This window comes from Carcharodon carcharias, chromosome 9, assembly GCF_017639515.1.
Source record: "Carcharodon carcharias isolate sCarCar2 chromosome 9, sCarCar2.pri, whole genome shotgun sequence".
Lineage (NCBI taxonomy): Eukaryota > Metazoa > Chordata > Chondrichthyes > Lamniformes > Lamnidae > Carcharodon > Carcharodon carcharias.
This window is the reverse complement of record NC_054475.1, coordinates 11,021,411-11,043,788: the sequence shown is the minus strand read 5'-3', so window position 1 is coordinate 11,043,788 and position 22,378 is coordinate 11,021,411. Positions and strand designations below refer to the sequence as shown.

The following is a 22,378-nucleotide window of genomic DNA, read 5'->3' as shown; positions in this document are numbered from 1 at the left end:
AGGTGTAAACTTAAAAGATGAGTGAGTTGCATAATGGTGCAGAAATAAATGAGTGTAGATTTTAATTTTTAAAAAAAAAGTTGATTTACATACCTCACTGTATTTCTACCCAGGAATTGATCTGTAACCAGCATATGGTAACTATATATTTAAGGAAGTGTCCAAGATTTTGGCAATTGCAGGTCTTTTATTTTTTCAGTTTGTGTTTGTATGGTGTCATTCTTGCTCCAGAGTGCTTGAAAGAGGTGAGACAGATGCCAAGCAACAGTAGGAGAGGTGACAGCAAACGTCACCCAAAAGATGCCTTTTGAGAAGGCTTATAAAGTGTACAGAACAGTAGCAAGATGGATGGAATAGATAGTATTCTAGAGGCGAGTGAATGGAACTCTGCAGGAAAACCCCAGGGAACCAGCTGCTCGCTGTTGGGGCTCAGACCTCTGTTGTTTCTTCCAGATCTGAGTTACACAGAAATAATGTGAATTTTTTGTATTCTACCACATAATGCCTTTCTTAAGCTCTGAAACTTGAGCTGAAATGGAGCTCCCAAAGTCAAGTAGTTGCTTGTTTGAGGTATGATGAGGTGCTATAAAAATTTGGCCCCTTGCCATTCAGTAAGATTGGGCTGATCATGCATATCAAGTCCACTGTCCTGCCTGATCTCTATATCCCTTGGTTGTGATTCCACAACTGACAGCTGTCAATTGAAGTTAGATGTTGAGAAGCTTCCGTTTCTGCTGGATTAAAATTCAGTGGTGTGTGTGGCCGCAGGGGTCAGTGCTGTGACCTCAACTGTTTACAATTTATATAAATGATTTGGATGAAGGGAAGGGTGCCAAATTTGCCGATGACACAAAGATAGGCAGGAAAGTAAGTTGTGAAGAGGACATCATAAGGTATAAACATATATAAACAGATATAGATAGGTTAAATGACCTGGCTGATGGAGCTTAGTGTGGGAAATGTGAAATTGTCTATTTTGGCAGAAAGAATAGAAAAGAAACATATCTAAATGGTGAGAGATTGCAGAGCTTTGAAGTGCAGATGGATCTGGGTGTGCTAGTACATGAATCACAAGGCTAGTGTGCAAGTGCAGCAAGTAATTCGGAAAACTAATAAAATGTTATCTTTTATTGCAGGGGGAAATTGAATACAAAAGTAGGGAGGTTATGCTTCAGTTGTACAGGGCATTGGTGAGACCACATTTGCGGTACTGTATACAGTATTGGTCACCTTGTTTAAGGAAGGGCGTAAATGAGTTGGAAGTAGTTCAGAAAGTTCTACCAGTCTATTACCTGGAATGGGTGGGTTGTCTTATGAGGAAAGGTAGACACGTGAGCCTTGTATCTGCTGGAGTTTAGAAGAGTAAGAGGCGTCTTGATTGAAGCAGATAAGGTCCTGAGGGGTCTTGACAGGGTGGGTGTGGAGAGGATGTTTTATCTTGTGGGAGAATCTCGAACTAAGGGTCACTCTTTAAAATAAGTGGTTGCCATTTAAAACAGATGAGGTGAAATTATTTTTGAGGGTCATGAGTCTTTGGAACTCTCTTCCTGAAAAGATGGTGGAAGCAGAGTCTTTGAATATTTTTAAGGCAGCGGTAGATAGATTCTTGGTAAGCAAGGGGGTGATAGGTTATCGGCGGTGGCTGGGGTGCAGATTTCAGGTTATTATTGGATCAGCCATGATCTTATTAAATGGCGGAGCAGGCTTGAGGGGCTGAATGGCCTATCCTGCTCTTTGATCGTATGAGCGTTTCCTACTGAACTGTCAGCTAATTCCACTTAACCAGACAGCATGTAGTACAGGGACCCAATGAGCTCACTGTCTGTTGCTATGCTTGCTTGACACAGCAATAAAGTCGTAAAAGCCCAAAGGACACTTGACTCGATTCCTGACCATGTGCTCTGTTAACAAGTCTCAGTCATGTCATCGATTGAGGATGACACATTCTGCATCAGTGTCTCCCTCCAGGAAGAGAGAGTAAACAGTCAAGTCTACTGCTGCTCTTCTTTGTGATGAGTGGGTAAGGACAGGACTTAGCTCTGCTGTGATGCCCTCCACAGCATTGTATATTGCTCATGTCTTATTGTTTGGACTTGCAATTATTGAATGGTCGCTTGGGTAAAATAGCAGACACCAACCAGCACTCTATATCTTGTATCCTTGCAAGGGTCAGTGCCCAGCAGAGGAGAAGATGAAACATCAAGAATAGCTTGCCTGGGAAGGATGAGACTGACTTTTTAAAAGCCAAACTGGACAAATGTAAAATAAAATCTTCAGGGTCATTGAGGTATAGAGAGGAAGTTGTCACTAGTTGTCATGATCATTGTGCCATCTTGCATGTAAATACATTGAGTAATATAAGGCCATTAAGTGAATAGAGGAGCAGGTGAATAGTTCAATGGCAGGGTGGTGGGGTGACTGAAAGAGCATGGAATCTGGGTTTGGGGGTAGAGAATGCCAGAATCAAAGTAATGGAATACTTGAGGGCATATCATGTGGCAAATCCCAGAAAGTGGGTGAGGTGTTGAGGGATTGATGGATTAGAATGAGGGTTTCAAAGTTAATTTTGAATGTGTGGAGTCGGTTTAGGGCAGTGAGCACTGGGTGTGATGGGATTTCATGTGAGATGTGTTTTGCACATGTTGGAGTTCAGAGGATGCATAGCCAGGCAGAAGAGTGGAGTTGACAAAAAGGTGTGGATACAAAAGCTTGAGGGGTGGAGGCACCCTGTGTTGGTGAAGCATTGGCTTCAAGGTTAAAGAGAATAGTTGAGATTGTGAATGGGCTGGTTCAGCCTGAGAGTTGGTGGGAAGGAACCAGAATTTTATGTCAAAAGAAATTGGCAACTGTTGAAAAGGTCCTGTGCTACTTTTAGGTTTTTGTTTGGCTCTTGCACTTTAATCATATTTTAATTGCGACGCTGAGAAATGCCAGTTGTTTTTGGCTTCCCATTTCATAATCTTGTTCTTTTGAAGAATCTTTTTGGAGCTCTGTTTCAAAATGGCATAGTTTCATTTCACTGTCAAGTCCAGAGGCACTTAGAGATACGCACACTGGGCTTTGAATTCGAGTTGAGATTCAATTCAGCTATTTCAACATGTACATCAAAAGGTTATGGGCCAACAGCCAGTGTCTTTTGAGACATGACTTCCACCAAAAAAGTGACTCCATCGTGAACTTGATCGACAAACATCAAGACAGCGTTTGACCGAGTGTGGCATGAAAGAGCCCAAGCAAAACTGCAGTCAATGGGAATCAGGGTGTGTGGGGGGGGGGGGGGTAAACTCTCAGCCGGTTGGAGTCATGCCTAGCACAAAGGAAGATGGTTGTGCTTGTTGGAGGTCAAACTGCAGGAGTTCCTCAGGGTAGTGTCCTAGGCTCAACCATTTTCAGCTGCTTCATCAATGACCTTCCTTCCATCATAAGGTCGGTAGTGTGGATGTTTGCTGATGATTGCACAATGTTCAGCACCATTCGTGATTCCTCAGGTACTGAAGCAGCCCATTTCCAAATGCAGCAAGACTTGGATGATATCCAGATTGGGCTGGCAAGTAACATGCATGTCACACAAGTGGCAGGCAATGACCATCTCCAACAAGAGAGAATCCAACCATTGCCCCTTCACATGCAATGGCATTATCATCGCTGATTCTCCTACCATCAGCATCCTATGCTTGACCATTGACCAGAAACTGAACTGACTAGCCATATAAATACTGTGGCTTCAAGATCCTGGAATTCCCAATCAGCAATGAGTGTACCTACACCACATAGACTGCAGTGGTTCAAAGGCAGCTCACCACCACTGCCTCGAGCAATTAGGGATGGGCAATACATGATGGCCTAGCCAGCGAAGCCCACGTTCTGTAAATGAATAAAAAATGCTGAAATAAATTTTAGTTCCCATTTTGGAATACAGTTGCGTTGCTCTGAAAGGAGGAATTTGCATTTATACTCCCTTCCACTTCAGGAAAGTCCCAAAACACTTGACAATCAATAAATTCAAGCACAGTTACTATTGATATGGAGCCAAAGGCAGCAACCAATTTGTGCGCAGCAAGATCTCAGACAACAAATGTGATAATAGATCAGTTGGTGTATTGGTGATGTGACTTGAGGAGTAGTATTGGTATTAGTATGAGCCTAGAGCAAGCTAAGTCCTTAATTTCTGAATGGTATCTGGGTCCTTTATCTACAATGTGACTATCTTGTTAATTCATATGTTTTAGAATATAACTTTTAGGAATTATTGGGTTAAATGTAAGAAATGGGGAGAAACTGACACTTAAAAAGCCACAGTTGGAAGTGAGTAAATTTAAACAATGGATGATTCATTCTGGATCTCTTTGTGGAACAACTGAATCTGGAGAGAGGGCAATTATATCCATTAGAAATATAAATTATTTCAAATGGGCTACAGTTGTGCTTAAAGTAAAATAATTTCAGCACATTTGTTTGAGACCGCCGCAAAGTATACCACGTTGTCGCAGAGATGGGTTGAGGTGCTAGAAGGTTTTTAAGTTGTCTGCTTGCTCAGAAAACAGGTAGTTGCAGCTTTGCTTTGGTGTAGACTGCATCTCACTGGATAGAGCGCGCCAGCAGGAGACGGTTTATTTAGGCCTGCAGTTTAGGCGTGAATGTGGGTGGGGCTCAAGCTCAGTTTGAATTTTGAGGGCAGAAAGCAGCTGGAATATTTGCCTCGTTTGCAGTTGGAGGAAGAAATGTGCAGTGGTTCTCACAGAGTCTTGTAGCAGAAGTAAAATATCACCTCGACGAACAGCTGGAACATTGAGGAGAATTCAAGTAAATTCTGCAGGGTTAGGCATATCTTGTGTGTTGGTCCCAAAAGAAGTGAATGAACCTTAAAGATTGTTGTAATGTCTAAGGGAATTCTTGGGGTTGAGGAGTGAGTGGGGGAGTAAGAAGTAGAACTGAGTTCATAGCATAGATAATTATAAAGTATTTTTTTTGATTTGTTAATGGGATGTGGGTGTCATTGGCTAGGTCAGCGTTTGTTGCCCATCCCTGATAGTGTCAAGTAGATAGTGCTTGCTTTGTTCCTGACCTTGTTATAAAATCCAGCCCAATATATAAATCCAAAGCAAAACACTCCTGTGCTTTTTGTGCTGTTTCAGCATGGAAATTCATTTTTTTTAAAGTCACACTCAAAAGTTAACTAAAAAGAAAGAAATTGGTTTATGAATGATGGGGTCAAGTGAAGTCATCACTTGCCTGAGCAATGAGGTCACAAGGAAAATACAACTGCTACCACACCACCTTCCTGACTCATCAGTCCTCTTTGCCTCACCCTCCTGAGACTTGACAGATATATGAACATTTCAAGGTGCTTTACCATATTTGAACAGAGACTGTAAGTTTTTAGTGAAGCATTATCATCTCATTATAAATCCGTGTTATTTCATCGGCCTGCAGCTTAGGACTGCTTGCCTCTCCGAGTAAATATTTGGTTGTTTAGTCTGCTATAAAGGTGCCTGTTGACCTACTGTCTGCTCAAGTGCCCTGGGCATGTTGTGGGAATTCTGTGTGTAATCCAAAAACTTAATAAATGGGTTTATTGTTTGATCAGGACACACTCAGCCATCTATTATTTTGCTTGCAAAGGCTTGTTTCGTAGGAAGCAGTTTTTTTCTGTTGGGCGCAAAAAATATCTGGAGCAGCTCAAGTTATAAAGGGGGTTGTATAAAATTTTGAGCCTGCGATCAGCTTTATCCCTGTTAGTCACAATGATTCCATTGAGACATTTCAGTGTGAAAAAATAGTGAAGGTTTTCATTACATTTTCAAATCTCTGCATAAGTTACAGTTCGTAGTCATATGACCATCATGAGTCTTAAGTCGTAATGTTTGCTTCAGAGAAACTGAAAGGTTGAATAAATTGTAATTAGACTATAGCCAGTGGCATTTAGGACTTGAGATATACTTAAGGATGTTGCTGATTTCAGAGAGGTCAATGATTTCTAAACCCCTTATGATCTGACAGTTGAGTCATTTATATTACTAGATCCCATGTCAGTGCTCTTTGTTGTAATTCTTCAGCTCTACTGGTCTGCTCTATAACTTAAAAAGTTTGTGTAAAGAACCAATCTCACTGTATCTTTTAGTTGATCTGAGAGTAATGAGATGGAACTGCTGTGATTCTGTGAACGAAAGACTTGGGTTTATATTGTGTTCTTCAGGATCACCAGAGATCCCAAAGCACTTTGCAGACAATGAAGTCAATGTTGTAATGTAGGAAATGCGACAGCCAATTTACACAGCAAACTCCAAGCAGTGATCCGATAAATGATCAGATTTATTTTTGTGATGTTGATTGAGGGATAAATATTGGCGAGGGCACTAGGAACAGTTCCCCTTCTCTCTGAAATAGCACCATGGGATCTTTTGCACTCACCTGAGCAGGTCCATGGTGGGCCTCAGTCTAACATCTCATTTTAAAGATGATGTCTTTGACAGTGCAACACTTGTTCACTACTGCACTGGAGTGTCTGCCTTGCTTTTCCTACTGAAGCCCTAGAGTAGGACTTCAACCTTCTGACTCCAAGGCATGTGTGCTGCTAACTGAGCCATGGCTAACAGTGGAGCCTAATTGATTTTGGAGATGTCACTATTCAATTTGAACCTGCCTTTGCCGCAGATCCTCTTGCCCATCTACACTTCCTGGCAGCATTACTGATTAACCTTCAGATGTGGAGAATATCCTGATCTCTTTGTTCTCTTTTCCTTTATATTTCTCTTGCAATGTGGATATTTTGACTAGTTCTTTGCAACTCCTTCAATTTCTGTTTTTATTTGCATTTCTAATGGTTCCTGAGGTTGGTTGCAGTCTTGCAAGTTGATTTGCATCACTTAGAATTGTAAACTAGGGAAGGTATTTGGAATGACAAATGTCAATTGACAAATGTGTAGTGGCTGAAAGGTGTGGCGATATCTTGGTGTGGTGGTGGGGAGTGGTTGAGAAGAAGAGCAAATTGTTTCTCCTTTGCTGTAGCTGTGTTTGATTTGCTCTAGCAGTCAACTCGCAGATAGTGAGTAGCTAAGCCACATTATATGAACATAAATAAAAATACCTGGAAAAACTCAGCAGGTCTGGCAGCATCTGTGGAGAGGAATACAGTTAACGTTTCGGGTCCGTTTGCCTTTTCAACAGAACAGATATGAACATATCCCAGTTTGAATCCTTGGTCTGTGTGACTAAAGCCAATCTTAGCAGTTGGAAAGGTTTAAAAGTGCTCTCTGTGCCTTTGGCTCAGGGAGGGAAAATTTGGCCAGGGTTCCTGTTCCTGATGGCTGCCTTGAAAGCGCACGTGTGTCACTATTGGCGAGGGTTGTGCTTGAATCACCCCATAAGCAATTGTACAAGCCCAGACATTGTTTGCTGACATGAGAAATGCAGCTTGAACAGGATATTGGGAGATTCCTGGTGGTGTTCCATAACCAGAATCTATGCCTTTAGTGAAGGGGAGGGAAGGATCTTGATGGGATGACGATGAAAGACATGTGGATATGCAGTGAATTGAATGCAAGTATAATGGGGCTGATTGATTCTGTTTGTTAGTTCATGTTTATAGAAGTGGATAAGGAGAGCATGACCCTGCTTAACCTTTTTTATTCATTCACAGGATGTGGGCTTTGCTGGCTGGGTCAGCATTTGTTGCCTGTCCCTAGTTGCCCTTGACAAGGTGGTGGAGAGCTGCCTTCTTAAACTGCTGCAGTCCATGTGGTGTCGGTACACCCACAGTGCTGTTGGGGAGGGAGTTCCAGGATTTTGACCCAGTGACAGTGAAGGAACAGCGATAGATTTCCAAGTTAGGATGGTGAGTGACTTGGAGGGGAATTTCCAGGTGGTGGTGCTCTCATCTACCTGTTGCCCTTGTCCTTCCAGTTGGTAGTGGTTGTGGGATTGAAGGGTGCTGTCTAAGGAGCCTTGGTGAATTCCTGTTGTGCACCTTGTGGATGGGTACACACTAGTGCTACTGTGCTTCGGTGGTGGAAGGAGTTGTTTGGGGTACCAATCAAGCAGCTGCTTTGTCCTGGAAGGTGTGAAGACCATAAGACATAGGAGCAGAAATTAGGCCATTCGGCCCATTGAGCCTGCCCCACCATTCAATCATGGCTGATAAGTTTCTCAACCCCATTCTCCCGCCTTCTCCCTGTAACCTTTGATCCCCTTACCAATCAAGAACCTATCTATCTCGGTCTTAAATACACTCAATGACCTGGCCTCCATAGCCTTCTGTGGCAATGATCAAGTTTAATGTGTTGCTGGAGCTGCACTCATCCAGGCAAGTGGGGAGTATTTCATCATACTCTTGACTTGTGCCTTGTAGATGGTGGATAGGTTTTGGGGCGTCAGGAGGTGAGTTAGTCACCGCAAGATTCCTAGCCCCTGACATGCTCTTGTAGCCACAGTATTTATGTAGCTATAGTGTCCAGTTCAGTTTCTGGTCAATGGGACCCCCCCCCCCCCCCCCCACCCCACCCCAAGGATGTTGATAGTGGGGGATTCAGTGATGGTTGGATTTGTCTTGCTTTTTGTGTGTTGGACATAGCTGGGCAATTTTCCACAAAGCTGGGTGGGTGCCAGCATTGTAGCTGTACTGGAACAGCTTGGCTAAGGGTGCAGCAAGTTCCGGAGCATAAATCTTCAGTACAATTGCCGGAATATTGTCAGGGCTCATAGCCTTTGCAGTATCCAGTGCTTTCAGCTGTTTCTGTATCATGTGGAGTGAACCAAATTGGTTGAAGATGCTTGTGAGCATCGGAGGAGGCCGAGATGGATCATCCACTCTGCACTTCCAGCTGAAGATTGTAGCAAGTGCTTCAGCTTTATCTTTTGCACTGATCTACTGGGCTCCTCCATCATTGAAGATGGGGATATTTATGGAGCCTTCTGCAGTAAGTAGTTTAATTGCCCACCACCATTCATGACTGGATGTGGTAGGACTGCAGAGCTTAGATGTGATCCGTTGGCTGTGGAGCCACTTAGCTCTTTCTGTTCCTTGCTGCTTGTGCTGTTTGGCATGCAAGTTGTCCTATGTTACAGCTTCACCAGGTTGACACCTCATTTTTAGGTATGCCTGGTGCTGCTCTCCCTCCTGTGCATGAAGAGTGCATGCCCTCCTGCACTCTTCATTGGACCAGGGTTAATCCCCTGGCTTGGTAATGGTAGAGTGGGGGATATGCCAGGCCATGAGGTTACAGATTGTGTTCGAGTACAATTCTGTTGCTGCTGATGACCCACAGCACCTCATGGATGCCCAGCCTTGAGTTGCTAGACTTGTTCGAAATCTATCCCATTTAGCATGGTGGTAGTGCCACAGAACATGATGGAAGGCATCCTCAATGTGAAGGCGGGATCCAGCTCCACAGTGACTGTGCAGTGGCTGCTCCTACCGATACTGTAATGGACAGATGCATCTGCGGCAGGCAGGTTGGTGAGGATGAGGTCAAGTATGTTTTTCCCTCACCACCTGCTACAGACCCAGTCTAGCAGCTATGTCCTTTGAACTTGACTAGCTCAGACAGTAGTGGTGCTACCGAGCCACTCTTGGTGTTGGACATTGAAGTACCCCACCCAGAGTACATCGGGTGGCCCTTGCCACCCTCAGTGCTTCCTCCAAGTGGTGTTTAACATGGAGGAGCACTGATTCATCAGCTGAGGGAGGGTGGTACATGGTAATCGGGCTGCTTCCTTGCTCATTTTTGACCTGATGCCATGAGACTTCATGGGGCATTAAATGATATTGGGGTATTAAATTATATTGTTCCAGCTGTCTGTACAGCTGTGTGAATTTAATTGTCTCATTATGGTGCACCTGTAACTTTGCCAAGACAGGTCCTTTGTGAACCTATTGGTACCTGCTGTTAATGCAAAAACATTCCAAGAAACATGTTTTCTTTTCTATTTTAGTCTTGTAATTCATTTAATAGTTGAACATATTGAGTGGTACACTTCACTTGATTAAGGGCAAAGCAAATCAGTCATGGTTTTCCTCTGACTCTTTTTGGGAAAGGACATATCATAATTGGAAAAGGCCATTACTTGGTTCGGCTCCATTTGAACTTGAGGAAATGTAATGGCCACAAGAGTGAATTACCAGAAAAATGCAGGGATTGTGGGATCAGACTCTGAGCAAGCTGTGGCCTTTTGGGCCAGGACTGTAGAAAATTGTACTGCTTTGGTCTGATAAGAAAGGGCTCTTAATTCTGTCTTTCCCACCCTGTTTTGAGAACAGGGAGAAAAATAGGTTGCTCCCAACTTGTTTGATTTAGTTCAAGTTATTGTGTCGATTGAGATTTTGCAATTGCTTTCACTTAACATTTGAACATCAGTGCTCACAACGGTCATATATCTGCTAAACAAAATAGTGGATAAAGTTTATTTCTGATGCATTGAAAATCAGAACATCAAGATTTTAAAAACATTTTGTCTGCACTGAATGAATTAAGATCCATGAAACCTTATGAAGATAATCTTGCTGCAGTGTTGGAATTTGTTCAGTTGCTTAATTAGTCACTGTTTATATACTTTGCCACATGTATCGCCCTGAACAATGAAACAACCAAGATTGTTGGTTAGGTAATGAAAGCAATCCTTGTTTTTGGAGAGAAGTGTGCTGGATATCTCAGTTGGAAATCTGTGCCTACTTTCTTTTCACCAATAGAATGGGAATGCATGGTGGTGTTTGTGAAAAAAACCAGCAACGTTCCTTGCCAGTGAGGAATTTTTTCAGTTTTCTGGGAAATTCCTTTGACTTTTTTCCTCATCCCAAAGTCCAACCGAGGTCGTGATCATCTAACTGTAATCTGGATTGGTGTATGAACTCATGTTGCATCCAGGTTCGTAGTATGTGGTTCATCTGAAAATAACTTGCCATCCTTTGGACAGTCATTGCTCAACAGACATGGCTAGTGCAGGAGGCCATGGAGTTCTGTAAGGTAGCCTGGTTATAGTCCCATGATGTGCTCTAAAAGTATCATTTAAAGCCTCATTGGATTCTGTGTGTTCCTTCAGTTCATTTCTAAAGTTGATGCAAACGAGACATAATATTTTTGAGGTTTAGAGCTCTGAGCTGAGTCATTGGAATGTTTTCTTGTCACTTCTGCATTTAGTAAAAAATCCATTTCCTTTCATGCAGAATTGCATGTATGGCATGATTTAGATGTTTGTTTTCAACAGATCTCTTACTTCTAACCAGAAAGGTAATTCAAAAACCTTGCAATATAAGTGTTAAATAGATGCATCTCTCGGACATCCCAAGGTGCATCGCATACAATTAATTGCTGAGGTATGCTAATTATTACCAGAGGAATATAGCAGCCAGCTTCTCACCACATGGTCGTTTAAAAAAATAAAGTTGATTTTTTTTTTTTGCTGGGGATGTTTGAGGATCAGTGTTGGTCAGGACACCTGGGATAACTTTCTATTTTCAGTCTAGGGTCTTTTAACCATCACTGGATATAAATACCATACAAATACTGTGACTACATGAGCAGATCAGAGGCTTGGAATTCTGTGGCAAGCAACTCAGCTCCTGACTCCCAAAAGCCTGTCCACCATCTACAAGGCTCAAGACAGGTGTGTGATGGAATACTGTCCCTCACCTGGATGAGCTCCAACAACACTCGAGAAGCTTGACACCATCCAGGACAAAGCCCACTTGATGGGCACCCCACCCACCAACATTCACTCCCTCCACCATTGATGCACAGGGGCAACAGTGCATGCCATCTGCAAGATGCACTGCAGAAATTTACCAAGGCTCCTTAGGCAGCACCTTCCAAATCCATGTCTGCTACCATTGAGAAGGACAGGGGCAGCTGACACATGGGAACACCACCACCTGCAAGCTCCCCCCAGACACGCCATCCTGACTTGGAACTGTATAGCTATTCTTTCACTGTCACTGGGTCAAAATCCTGGAACTCCCTCTTTAACAGCACTGGGTGTTTCTGTGGACTGCAGCGGTTCAATAAGGCAGCCCACCACTACCACCTTGAGGACAATTGGGGATGGAGAATAAATGCTGGCCTAGTCAGTGACGCCACATCCCATGAATGAATTAAAAATGGATAGGTAAAATGCTTTGGTTTAATGTTTTATGTTTAAGGGTGGCACCCCCAGCAATGCAGCACTCCATCATTACTGCACTGATATCAAGTCAATAATTAGGGCTTGAAGCCACAACCTTGAGACACAAGTGAGAAGGCTACCAATTGAGTCAAGTTGATACCCCTGTGAAGAAAAAATACTAAATGAGACCCAATGAGATGGGCTGTCCTGCTTGAGGTGTTAATCTAGTTTGCTCGAATGTCATTTCGGCTAAGCATTGGCTTGGTGCAACAGCAGTGTGTTGTGCAACAGTGCTAACCCTAAAGATTTTTATTTGATTTCCTTAAAACACGTTGACACCTATCATAAGCATCTAACTCAATGCTGAGGGTGGGGCACTTTTTGTTGCTGAGTACCTATCCAGTACTAAACATCCCAAGACTAAAACTCTGGCTGCGCATGCTGCCAATGCGGTGCATACACATTTGTACTACTTCACTCCATGACATCACTGCAAATGACAGAGATCAGAGCTCTACTCATTCCCTTAAACGCAGTGTGATACTTGTCCTCTCCATTTAGTTTTTCATTTGTTTAGGATTTTGGAAACACAAAAGGCTGTTTTTTTCATAACAAAATAACATTTCCTTTAGCTTTATCTTTTCATATGGCATGCACCCATTTCAAACAAGTGAGCATTTACATCGGTACTGAAGAGTTTGAGTTCTCTAAATGCAATACAGCAGATTTTCATGTTCCTGCTTCTCAAGGTGCTGAAATACCTGGACACAGCCACAGAAAATTAAAAATGGTTTGAGAAATTGGTTGGCTCCCATATGGCTGTGATTCTCCTCACCCGGTCGATGCTCTGTACACTTAAAAAACCTACACAACTTTTAGAAAATTCAATGAGAATACTCAACATATAGATCATGTTTCATCTAACCTTAAATTCTGAGTGGCAATTTAAGTTTGTGTATTTGTTTTCCATTGTTGGCAAGATTCAGTTTTAGGTTTTCTGTGTGTGCGTTAAGTGCACATGTGCAGACAGGTGTCAGTGGCCCCCTTGTGTTGGCAGGATACTGTGTAAAAACTGAGAGTCCCTGGTGCCCTGTCCATCTCCCATTTCTGTTCCTCTAAAATGAGAAACATTTTCTGCACAAGTGTCTATTTTTATGCTTGTCGTTGCACTGCTTGATAGGATGGTGGCTACATATTCAACTGGAACCTTCAAAAGGGATGTGCGTAAATTGTTCAGAGGAAAAAACTGCAGGGGCATGTGGAAGGAGCAGGACTATGGCGCTAACTGAATTGCTCTTTGGGTGGGCTAGCACAAACTCAGAGGGGTGAATGGCTCCTCCTGCGCTGAGAGATTCTATGATTCTGATTGTCGGAATGAAATTGCAGATTTTCTGCTGAATTTATATATACTGCTGTACTTTGGGCCTTTGTGCACTGTTGCAGATTCTATTAAGTTAATTTTGTGATGCTGAGAGTCAGTTGACAATTAATTTCACTTTTGAGTTCATTTTAAACTAGTGTTCAGGTGGTAAGTGGACCATGGACTAACTCCACACTAATCCAACTTCTGATAAGGAAGTCTGTTTTTCAGTGGGCTCACCGATCAGTGCAAATGAAGGAAAAATATTTCTGTCAACTTTCAGTTTTCTTTGTAACTGAACCCACAAATACCCATATTATATAAAAAAAACTCACTCGCTGTTTCCATTCATTAGATTTCAGACTACATGCTTGCTATCTGATACAAATTTCTGTATGACACTTCAAAAAAACACTTAAATGAAAAAAAAATCACAAGATGTGGGCGTTTCTGGCTAGTCAGCATTTCTTGCCAGTCCCAAGTTGCCCTTGCAAAGGTGTTGATGAGCCACTTTTGAATCGCTGCGCTCCATCTGGTATAGATGCACAGTGCTGTTTAGGAAGGGAGTTCCTCGGAAATTTAAAGGACAGAGGTGACAATTGCAATGTTCCAACTCTCCAGCAACAGAACAGCAAACCTCAATATCTGGACCCTCTAAGTTGATAAATTTATTCTTTTCAGCTAATCTCAAATAGGACAAAACTGATACATTTTAACAAAGTAGTTCTTTGTATTTTGTGTGGTTCAATAGCTTTGTTATTTCAGGAGAGCACATTGATGTAATTAAAAACCCACAGGCTATCATATGTTGGGAAGGAAAACTGCTGTCTGGTTCTGTCACTCTGTCCCATAGCAACGTGTTTGACTCTTAACTGCTCTCTGAAGTAGTCTAACAAGTCACTCAGTTGGATAGAGGAGATGGCCCATCACCACCTTATCAAATAGGGGGAGGGCATAAATACCAGTCTTTTCAACAACACTCGCTTTCTGAGACGTTTTTAAAAATGTTGTGGACGGCACCTTGGGAAATTCGCACAATGTTTCATTTCTCTCTTGTTTCTCCTCCAGGTTCTTTGAGCTGCATATCGTTCCCACAACATGAAGAGGAATACCTGCAGGCAACAGTGGGCTGCTTTCCATGTATTATGATTCTGGGTCAGAACTGTGGGGCCAAGTGTCATGTACTGAACAGTCTGTTGGGTGAAAAGCTTTTGCCCGTTGCCAAAAGTGGCAACGAGAAGTGTAAAAGGAGACGACTGAAGTTTACCCATGGAAAGAGGACCAATATTAGCTTGGCCTTGCCTGGACAATATGTGTTAGTTCATCACCTTGTGGCACACCAGGGCAAATGGGACACCATTCCTGAGGAGGACCTGGAAATTCAAGATAGCAGTCAAGATCCTGCACATCGTGCAGCGCATCTGGAAGTAACGCTGCATCATCCATTGTTGCAGGTAATGAGATTACTGCTAATCTGGACAGTGGGAGTTTTGTCTTTTACCTTGTTCGCCTACAATTATGTTGAAAGGTCACCAACCTGCAATTTTAAAATTTTAATATTCCACAGGATGTGGTTGTCACTGGCAAGGCCAGCATTTATTGCCCACCCCTCATTGCCTTTGTTAACTGTTTCTCCATAAAACACATATACTGCATGAGCTGCTGAACATGTTGAACAGTTGCAGTTTCCTGCATCCACAATATGTCTTTGTACTGTTAATCTAGTTTTGGGAATAATTTCACCATGGCTCCTTGAGTGTTGAGGTGCCGATGTATCTGTTCGAAATATAATTTGCACCTTGCTGTAAAAGGTGTTGTGTTTGTTCTGTGTTCAAAAAGAGGATATAGTTGCCATGGAGGTGGTGCAGTGAAAGTTTATTACATTGATTTCTGCATTGAGAGGTTTGCCTGTGAGGAGAGATTGAGTAGAGTGGACCTATACCCTCGAGTTCAGAAGAACTGAGCAGTGATCTCATTGAAACAGAAACAATTCTGAGGGGGCTTGACAGGTAGAAGCTGATAGGTTGTTTTCCCTGACTGGAGAGACTGGAGCTAGGGGATTAATCTCAGGATAAAAGATTGATTAATTAAGGCAGATGAGGAACAGTTTCTTCAATCAGAGGGTTGTGAATTTTTGGAATTTTCTACCACAGTTGTGGATGCTCCATTGTTGAGTATATCCAAGGCTGGAAGATGTTTGAACTCTAGGGAATTCCAGGGTTATGCAGATTGGGTGGGAAAGTGGAATTGATGTAGAAGATCAGTCTACAGGGGAGACGATGGCGTAGTGGTATTGTTGCTGGAAGAGTAATCCAGAGACCTAAGGTAACGCTCTGGGCACCTGGGCTTGAATCCAGCCACGTCAGATGGTGGAATTTGAATTAAATAAAAATCTGGAATTAGAAGTCTGATGACGATGAAACAATTGTCGACTGTTGTAAAAACCTATCTGGTTCACTAATGTCCTTTAGGGAAGGAAACCTGCTGTACTTAACTAGTCTAGCCTACATGTGACTTCAGACCCATAGCAATGTGGTTGACTCTTAAATGCCCTCTGAAATGGCCGAGCAAACCACTCAGTTGTATCAAACCGCTACAAAGCCTCAAAAAAGGAGTGAAACCGGACAGACCACCCAGTATTGACCTAAGCACTGGAAATGACAAAGGCCAACTCAGCCCTGTCGACCCTGCAAAGTTCTCCTTAAGAACATCAGGCGGATCGTGCCAAAATTGGGAGAGCTGTCTCACATACTAGTCAAGAAACAGCCTGACACAGTCATCCTCACAGAATCACATCTTATAGATAATGTCACCATCCCTGGGTATGTCCTGTCCCACCAGCAGCACAGACCCAGCAGAGGTGGCAGCACAGTGGTATGCAGTCAGGAGGGAGCTGCCCTGGGAGTCCTCAACATCGACTCTGGACCCCATGAATTCTCTTGGCACCACGTCAAACATGGGCAAGGAAACCTCCTGCTGATTAGCATGTACTGCCCTCCCTCGCAAATCAGTGCTCCTCCTTGTTGAGCACCACTTGGAGAAAGTACTGAGGGTGGCAAGGGCACAGATCGTACTCTGGGTGGGGGACATCAATGTCCATCACCAAGAGTGGCTTGGTAGCACCGCTACTGACTGAGCTGGCTGAGTCCTAAATGACACAGCTGCTAGAAGGGGTCCACGTTATGTGGTGAGGGAACTGATGAGGGAAAAACATATTTGACCGCATCCTTGCCAACCTGCAAGCCATAGATGCATTTGTCCATGACAGATTGAAGCTCTGCAGTTGTTCCAGTCTGTCTATCACTTGCTGCTTCTGCTGTTTGGCGTGCAAGTAGTCCCATGTTATTGCTTCATCATGTTGACACCTCATTTTTAGGTATGCCTGGTGCTGCTCCAGGCTTGCCCTTTACTCATCATTGAACCAGGGTTGACCCCCTGGCTTGGTGGTAATGGTAGAGTGGGGGATATGCCTGGCTATGAGGCTACAGATTATGTTCAAGTACAATTCTGCTGCTGCTGATGGTCCACAGCGTACCATGGATGCCCAGTCTGGAGTTGCTAGATCTGTTTGAAATCTATCTCATTTAGTACGGTGGTAGTGCCACAGAACATGATGGAGGGTATCCTCAATGTGAAGGTGGGACTTCGCCTCCAAAACGACTGTGCGTTGGTCACTCCTACCATTCCAGTACAGCCACAACACTGGCATTTACCTGGCTATGTGGAAAATTGCCCAGGTATGTCCTATATGCAAAAATCAGGACAAATTCAATCCGGCTAATTGTCGCCCCATCAGTCTACCTACGATCATCAGTAAAGTAATGGAGGGGTCATCAACAGTGCGATCGCACAGCACTTGCTTAGCAATAACATGCTCACTGAAGCCCAGTTTGGGTGCCGACAGGGCCACTCAGCTCCTGACATTACAGCCTTGGTTCAAACATGGACAAAGTAGCTGAACACGTGAGGTGAGTGTGACCGCCCTTGACATCAAGGCAGCATTTTGACCAAGTGTGGCATCAAAACTAGTCAATGGGAATCAGGAAAAACTCTCCATTGGTTGGAGTCATACCTAGCGCGAAGGAAGATGGTTGGTGGTTGTTGGAGGTCAGTCATCTGCACTCCAGGACATCACTGCACCAATTCTTCAGATTAGTGTCCTCAGCCCAACCATTTTCAGTTGCTTCACCAATGGCCTTCCTTCCATCATAAGGCCATAAGTGGGAATGTTCGCTGATGATTGCACAATGCTCCCATCATTCGTGACTCCTCAGATACTGAATCAGTCCATGTCCAAATGCAGCAAGACCTGGACAATATCCAGGCTTGGGCTGGCAAGTTGCATGTAATATTTGCACCACACGTGTCAAGCAATGACCATATCCAACAAAAGAGAATCTAACCATTGCCCCTAGACATTCAATGGCATTACCATCAGGGAATCCCCCCACTGTCAACATCCTAGGGGTTCCCATTGACCAAAAACTGAACTGGGCTAGCCATAAAAATACTGTGGCCACAAGAGCAGGTCAGAGACTAGGAACCCTGCCATGAGTAACTCACCTCCTGACTCCCCAAAGTCTGTCCACCATCTATAAGACACAAGAAACTTGACACAGTCCAGGGCAAAGCAGCCTGCTTGATTGGCACCACGTTGTCAAACATTCACTCCTCCCACCACTGATGCACAGTAGCAGCAGTGTGTACCATCTACAAGATGCACTGCAGAAACTCAACAGGGCTCCTGAGACAGCACCTTCAAAACCCATGACCACTACCATCTAGAAGGACAAGGGCATCAGCTGTGTGGGAACACCACCACCGGGAAGTTCCCCTCCAAACCACCCACCATCCTGACTTGGAAATATATCGCTGTTCCTTGACTGTCGTGGGTCAGAATCCTCGAACTCCCTCCCTAACAGCACAGTTGATGTATCTACACCGCATGGACTGCAGTGGTTCAAGAAGGCAGCTCACCATCACCTTCTCGAGGGCAACTAGGGATGGGCAAGAAATGCTGGTCCAGCCAGCAAAGCCCATATCCCGTGAATGAATAAAACAATTCATGCTCTATTGAATAGCAGAGTAGGTGTGAGGGGCTTTTTGGACTGTGTCTGCTCATTTCTGAAGTTCATGCCTAAAGTTCAGGAAGCTGTGTGCAGATGTGCATCCTTTCACGCAGCCACACCTGACCTGAATAATACAGAATGGAAGTCCCATTCTTTCTCGGTACATGGTTCAGTTATTCCATTCTCTCAGCTACTTCTGAATTAAAAAAAAAATTGAACATGGATGTCACTCAGTGGAGCTTGTCCCTCATCAGGTCCAACTCAGGTTAATAGCTCTCCAAAGAATTTCTGGCCCAAAATATTGGTTTCACCCTGCTGGTGGATGGAGGGGGTATGGTAGCTGAGTTGAACAGACCTTTCTCATATTAGGTCGCTGAATTAGATTATTGTTGGAGGAAATAAAAGGCATGGGAATATTTTGAATTGGAAGTCTTTTCAATCCTCCTTTCCCAGAATAATAATTTTCATATGATCCCTTTTATCTTTTAAATTGAAAGAAACATATTTTGCCTCGAGGATAGAATGACTTTTCCATTCATGTTTGTGCTTTCTAAGAGAGAACAAAATACAGGCGAAGCAAGTACTGTGACTCAGTGACCAAGTCAGTAATGATTCCCACTCCAAGAACACAGGATTAACTCTCCCAAAGCACAGCAAGGGAAACCAGGTTAATGAGACAAACTATTGAAACATTTGTGTGATGCATTCTTTAAAAGATGTTGGAAATACACAACAGAGAGCCACAGGTTAATAAAAACAGACGATGCTGGGAAACACTCAGCTGGCCTGATAGTATCTTTGAGGAACAGAGTTAGTGACCCTTTGTCAGAACGAGAAGCTAGATTTGGGGATAGCCAGAAATTTTAACCATGTTCGCTTAAGAAATGGAAAGAAATAGGTTAACTGATCTTATTATAGTCTATTTCAAATAACCTAATACTCAATTTGTTCTAGAATTGAATTATTGCAGATTCAGTGAATTACCACTTCATTGCTCTAGATTCAAATGATGAGCTGCAGCTTTTAACTCATTCGCATCTATGCAAGGTTCTTAAAGCTAGAATCATAGAATGGTTACAGCAGAGAAGAAGGCTATTTTGTGTCTCATGTCTGTGTTGGCTCTATGAAGGAGCAATTCACCTTGTCCCATTCCCATGCCTTTGCCCTGCAGCCCTGCAAATTTTTCCTTTTCAGATAATTATGCAATTTCCTTTTGAAAGCCTCAATTGACCCTGACTCCTCCGCACCCTTCTGCAGTCGAGATCCGAAACTACTTGCTGTGTGAAAAAGATTTTCCTCATGTTTCTATTGCTTTTGTATTCCATGCCCTTATTTAGCCCAGGATTCCATATGCTTTATTGACCACTTCCCCTGTAAAATTGTACCCTTTGTTTTGTATTGACCTTCTACCAAAATGAATCACTTTGCACTTGTCTGCAGGAAATGTTGGGCCTATGCTCATTGGAGTTTGGAAGAACGAGAGATGATCTTCAAACATCAGATTCTGAGGGATTTCAGAGGGTAGATGTTGGGAGGATGTTTTCTCTTGCTGGGGAATCTGGAACTGGGAGCACAGTTTCAAAATAAGAAATCTCTCATTTAACACAGATGAGGAGGAATTTACTTTTTGAGGATAATTAGCCTTTAGAATTCTGTTCCACAGAGCAGTGGAGTTTGTGTCATTGAATATATTCAAGGCTGAGTTAGATTTTTGATAGACAATGGAGTTGAGGGTCGTGGGGGATGGACAGGCTGGAAAGTGAACTTTAGGTGACAATCAGATCAGCCACTTTAGTCAGTGGTTGAACAGGCTTGAAGGGCCAAATGACCTTTTTTTTTGTCAATCTTTTGATCTTTTTCGTAGCATCTATATTATGCTGAATGATCTTTGGGGTATTTTGCTTCAGTTAACATTGCAAGATGACAATATGTCTTTAACAGTTTTCTGATGCTGGTGATTTCTTGACTCTTCTCTGAACCAACCCCCACCTTCAGGCTTCAACCTTCACTTAGTTCTGTGATGAGGTGCTGCATGGCCAGAACAGTTCAACAAAAAACATTTCTTGAGAGTTTTTAGCGGAGTAAAAACATATAAACGCACACCACCTGGATGTTGCAGTGTCAGTTGAGGGATCAAATTGGCCAGGGTGCTGGGGCGCACTCACTTATTGAAATAGTGCCATGGGATCTTGTATTCCCAGCTGAGAAGGCAGATAGGTCCTTGGTTTGACTTCTCATCCAAAAGATGGCACCTCCACTGGGACAGCACATTTTTTAGTACTGCACTGGAGCGTCAAACTGGATTTCTGTGCTGAAGTCTTTGGACTGTAACTTGAACCCACAACCTTGTGACTTAGGTGAGTGTCAGCCATTGAGCTTTGAATGAGATTAAACAGACCAGGCTCAGAGGGCGGGGGGCAATATGCTGCTCATAATTTATCCAATTCCCCTAGTACTACCACCCAACTTGTCTGCATTGCAATCAAGTTTAAACTGTCAAAGCAAAGAAAATGCTATGGATTCATTATTGGAAAGCCTTTGCATAAAAAAGCTACAAAAGTCTGTTACCATGTATGCTTACACCATGTTTATATTTTTGATGTGTCCCTGTTAGAATCTAATCCAAAATATAGATGACATTCATTAGCTTTAATGGAGCAACTACATTTGAGTTATTTTAGGTGCCATTTTAAAGGTAATGAAATTTGACTTTATTCCATTCCTTCTAGCTTATGCTTAATTATCCTTGTGCAGTATTTCCATTTGAAAATTTCATATTTTAAGTATTTTTTTCAACGTCGTGAAGGGAAGCTTTTCTTTCATCTTTGGATCGAAGCTGATTTCAAACATTGCATACTAAAAAGATTGTCTGCTGATCAATCCTGCAACACTTTGGCTCAGGCATTTTTTTTTGAAGCATTGATCAGGTCATTGCTGTGTAAACCTTGAGGTCAACTGGCAGGAATGCAAGTTTGCAGTTTGGTTTTTATAATTTTCCTGTAGACCTGACTCTGCACTTCACCCTCCAAGAATTTATCCAATTCCCCATTTGAAAGTGGTGGCTCTGCTTCTACAACCTTTTCAGCTGAGCATTCCAGATCATAACAGCCTGTCGAATACAGTAAAAAGAAAAATCTTTTTTTCTTCTGTTTCTTTAGCTTACGGAGCTGTCTTTTTGTTTTAAATTCTAACCGTTAATCGCCATGGTGTGCATGAAATGGGAGAGATTTTTGGCAAATTGGGGTGAGGGCAAAAAGCTCCAGAACTTGATGGTGGTTGGACTACAGTCAAGCCTCACCATTTGTATCTTTGCCATTTGTGTGTTTATCCACGCTAAACATTATGTATACCATTTTGCCAACTGTGGGACAGATGTTTGCTTATCTGTGTTTTTAGGCAAAGGTTAGACAAAATGTCATAAAATTGAAAAAAACCTAAAATGTATTAATAAAAACTATACGGAAAGTGTCCATAATGTATTCCTGGACCAGAAGGTGTGCACTGTATGTGCCGTCTGTCATGTTGTTTACTGGAAGGTTTGCACTTGGGTACTCATGTCCAGTTTTGGGCAATCTTTAAGTCACCGTTGTTGAAAAATGAGTGAATCTGAACCAAGCTGTAAATGCCCTAGAATGGATGACACTTGCTGAAAAAGTGGCAACATTGGGCTAATGCTACCATATTGGCCAGGGAATGGTGCATTTACAATTAGGCACATTAGGCAGTCTGAAGGTAAAATACAGGCTAGTATTTGTGTTTCTGGTAGTTGTGCAGCTGGGTTAACTTTTGTAAGTAGAAGAGACCCACACTTGGAAGAAATGGAGAAGTTGCTTAATGTGTGGGTAGAGCACCAGCA

General features: G+C 42.9%; 1 protein-coding gene across 3 annotated transcripts in view; it reads left to right on the top strand.

Moving 5' to 3' along the window:
* The window catches only part of dstyk (dual serine/threonine and tyrosine protein kinase), a 126,669-nt gene that overhangs the window by 9,019 nt on the left and 95,272 nt on the right, over positions 1-22,378 (top strand). For all 3 annotated transcript variants that reach the window (XM_041194900.1, XM_041194903.1, XM_041194902.1), the window contains exon 2: positions 14,522-14,907. In XM_041194900.1, coding sequence (XP_041050834.1) covers positions 14,522-14,907 — 386 coding nt within the window. The remainder of the gene's footprint in view (positions 1-14,521; positions 14,908-22,378) is intronic.